At 35.6% G+C, this 2,889-nt stretch overlaps 1 protein-coding gene across 1 annotated transcript in view; it reads right to left on the bottom strand.

Moving 5' to 3' along the window:
• Window positions 1-2,889, bottom strand: part of LOC107083952 (coiled-coil domain-containing protein 42B-like) — a 24,075-nt gene that overhangs the window by 13,129 nt on the left and 8,057 nt on the right. Inside the window, exon 2 of the mRNA XM_015373555.1 lies at window positions 1,923-1,997. Coding sequence (XP_015229041.1) covers window positions 1,923-1,997 — 75 coding nt within the window. The remainder of the gene's footprint in view (window positions 1-1,922; window positions 1,998-2,889) is intronic.

The following is a 2,889-nucleotide window of genomic DNA, read 5'->3' as shown; positions in this document are numbered from 1 at the left end:
TATATTAGCTGCGACATATGAATCAAGATGCTATGACCGAAAACATTTGATTGACAGATGATCATTGATACATGATTGGCTGAATTTAGGTGTACAAGCTGACGTATAACTAACTGGCCTGCATAAGATAACAGGAAAAAAAAAAACACACATTTTGAGACAGGATTTTTTTTTTAAATAGAAATGTTCTAACCTTTTGGAAAATATGGTCTGAAAAAGAGTACATATATACATATATATATGTTTAAGCTAAGTATAAGCTAATGAGACAGGCCTGGACCAAAATAGCCTAGAAAAGGCTGAAAATAAATGTGACCAAGTTTTAAATCGAAGTGAGTTCACTAATGAATTAGCAAAACACGTGTCTACATGATGTATTCAGTCAGCTAGCTGGCTTATGGCTATGAGTTGTCACTGCACTGCAAAGGAAAGATTATTTATTTTAGGAGATTAGAAAAAGGATTTTAAACAAGCATGCTAAAGGTAAAGGCTATTAGACCATCTTTGATGTTCCAGTTTTAGGTTTCTGTGACTACAGTTAAACATATTCAGAAATCTAAGAACAATTGGACTGTAGCCAACCTCTCTGTATGTGGAGGAAAACTTGATAATAAATCAAAGAGACGGATAATATGAAGGTTAAGAAAAGAGACAAAAAATAACTAAAAAGATTGTACTTTATAATGAGATTAAAGGTAAACTTCTAGTTCCAGAAACAAGTAATAAAAAAGCCTGACTGGAATTTGTTAAACTACATGTTGACAAGCCGTAAAGGTTCTAGAAGAATGTCCTATGGTCAGACCAGAGAAAATTTTAACTTTTTATTTTTAATTTTTTAAGTGTCCTGTCTGGCAATGTGGCAATAAGAATAATTGTCTTTATGCCAAAGAGAGCCTAACAGATTTTACTTTCACAAGTGGAGCAGTACTGCTATCTCCATAGGGTTCTGCTTGATTTATGCATATAAATAGCTTTATTATAATTATGCAGGGAGCTTTACAGATTATATGGACACTGCAATGTAAGTAGAACAGGAAAGGAAAACTGAAAAAAAGGAGAAAAGATAAAAGAAAGAGGAGATAAAAGGGAGATAACTATAAAACGTCTTCAGTCTGCTTCATTACCTGCAAAGAGATGTAAAAAGAACAGGACAACCATTTCAAGGATCATTATAATGTGCATATCTGCACAGTCCCAGATAACACAATAGTGTGAGATTTGCAAGGAAAAAAACTTGAGTTTTTAAGAAAAACATGAAGACCTAAACTCAATCTCCAAAAAAGCCAAGTGAAAAAAATACTTTTTAAGGTAACAGAACAGACAGCAGTTTTAGCATAATTTAAATAAAGCAATGCAGGAAAAAAAATAAATAAATTCTGAAGCATAGAGCTAGAAGAGTCATTTGAGGTCGTTTGAGGAGGCTTTGCTGCAGCAGGATTTGTTGTATTAGGTTGTTAAGTAGTATCTAAGATCATATATTGAATTATAAACATATAAAGATAAAGTAGAACTGAATCCAAAATAATCATAATGACTAACTGTACCAGATCCACTCAGGAATCGGTGAGAATGAAGAAAAGGGACGTCCTAGGCACAGTTAAAGCTCAGAAATAGTGCATACCTGCAGGGGATGCCTCAGACATCTCCCACCTGTAAATGAGGAGTGAGTCAAACTTTCCTCTAAGCGACTACATTTGAAAACTCTTAGAGTTTTCAAATGTAGAAAGGACAGTTTTTCTTTTCCCCTTCTTGCCTTTTGCCAGGTTTTTTAAACCACTCTCCTTTCAGAGATAAACAGAAAATAAGCAAAAACATTGCAATGCTATGGTTCTTTAATAAAGAACTGAACATTTAAGTGTCATTATTTGTTTATGACTGTGTACGGTCCAGCAAGCCAAATCTAATAAACATGTTTTAAGTACCTCAGCAGGGCTTCGGTTGCTCGCTTTGTCTTGGATTTGCAGTTTCACCAGTTGCTGAAGCAAATTTTTCTTATGCTGCAAAAAAAAAACAACAAACAAATACAAAAGGTGGGTTACAGTCAAGAACCACAGTTCAGAAAAAGATTACTAAATCACATTAGAGTGTTTAGACAATCCTTTGGGTTCTTTTTGGCCAACAAAACTGTTATGACCCATAAGATACAGCATCAAAAGTAAAAGGCTGAAGAAAAGGGGCAATGTCAGATGCAAATGGTTGATCTACAGTGACGACATAAAAAAAAGAATGAAAACGTTTATAAGGGATACTGCTGGACATGAATAGCTTTCCCTGCATTTATTGGCTGTGTCTGAATGTCCGCCCTAATCACTATATGGGGCACTATATAGTGGTTACGTCATTTTAGGTGAGTGTCTGAATGTCTAGTGCATAAAAAAGCAGTGGACTCTAACTTTCATAAGTAGTGATCATCACTAGATGAGCAGATGTATCCCGGATTTGTTGTGACAGCAGCAGCGACAAATAACAAAGATGGAGGAGGCACCGTGCGGGAAGGCAGAGTCACTTGATCAATGGGGAGCGAAAAGTAGTGATCATCTGTCCAAACGGTCAGTTAACAGACTTCACTACAGTCTAGTATATAGTCCCTGCTCTATATGGTGATTGAGGGATTTAAAGTGGATGCTTGGACATGACTTAAAGTGTTGCTTTAATTGCGCTCCCCTCCGTATGAAATTGAAAAATAAATTAGGCAAACTTCAGAAAAGACTCTGATAGTCACCTCACTCAGTTACAGACTTTCCAGAGTCCCTGTTGTTACTTCATTTCCTTTATTAAATTTAGTTCCCATTATCTTTGAATTGTTAAAGGAATAGTACACCCAAAACATGATTAGCCTTCATTTTCTACTCACCCCCATGCTGAACAACACTCTGGAGTACTTTTTTG

The sequence above is a fragment of the Cyprinodon variegatus genome, unplaced genomic scaffold (assembly GCF_000732505.1).
Source record: "Cyprinodon variegatus isolate N-32 unplaced genomic scaffold, C_variegatus-1.0 Scaffold88, whole genome shotgun sequence".
NCBI classification, from domain to species: Eukaryota; Metazoa; Chordata; class Actinopteri; order Cyprinodontiformes; family Cyprinodontidae; genus Cyprinodon; species Cyprinodon variegatus.
The sequence above is the reverse complement of the archived record's forward strand: the minus strand, read 5'-3'. Positions and strand labels throughout refer to the sequence as shown.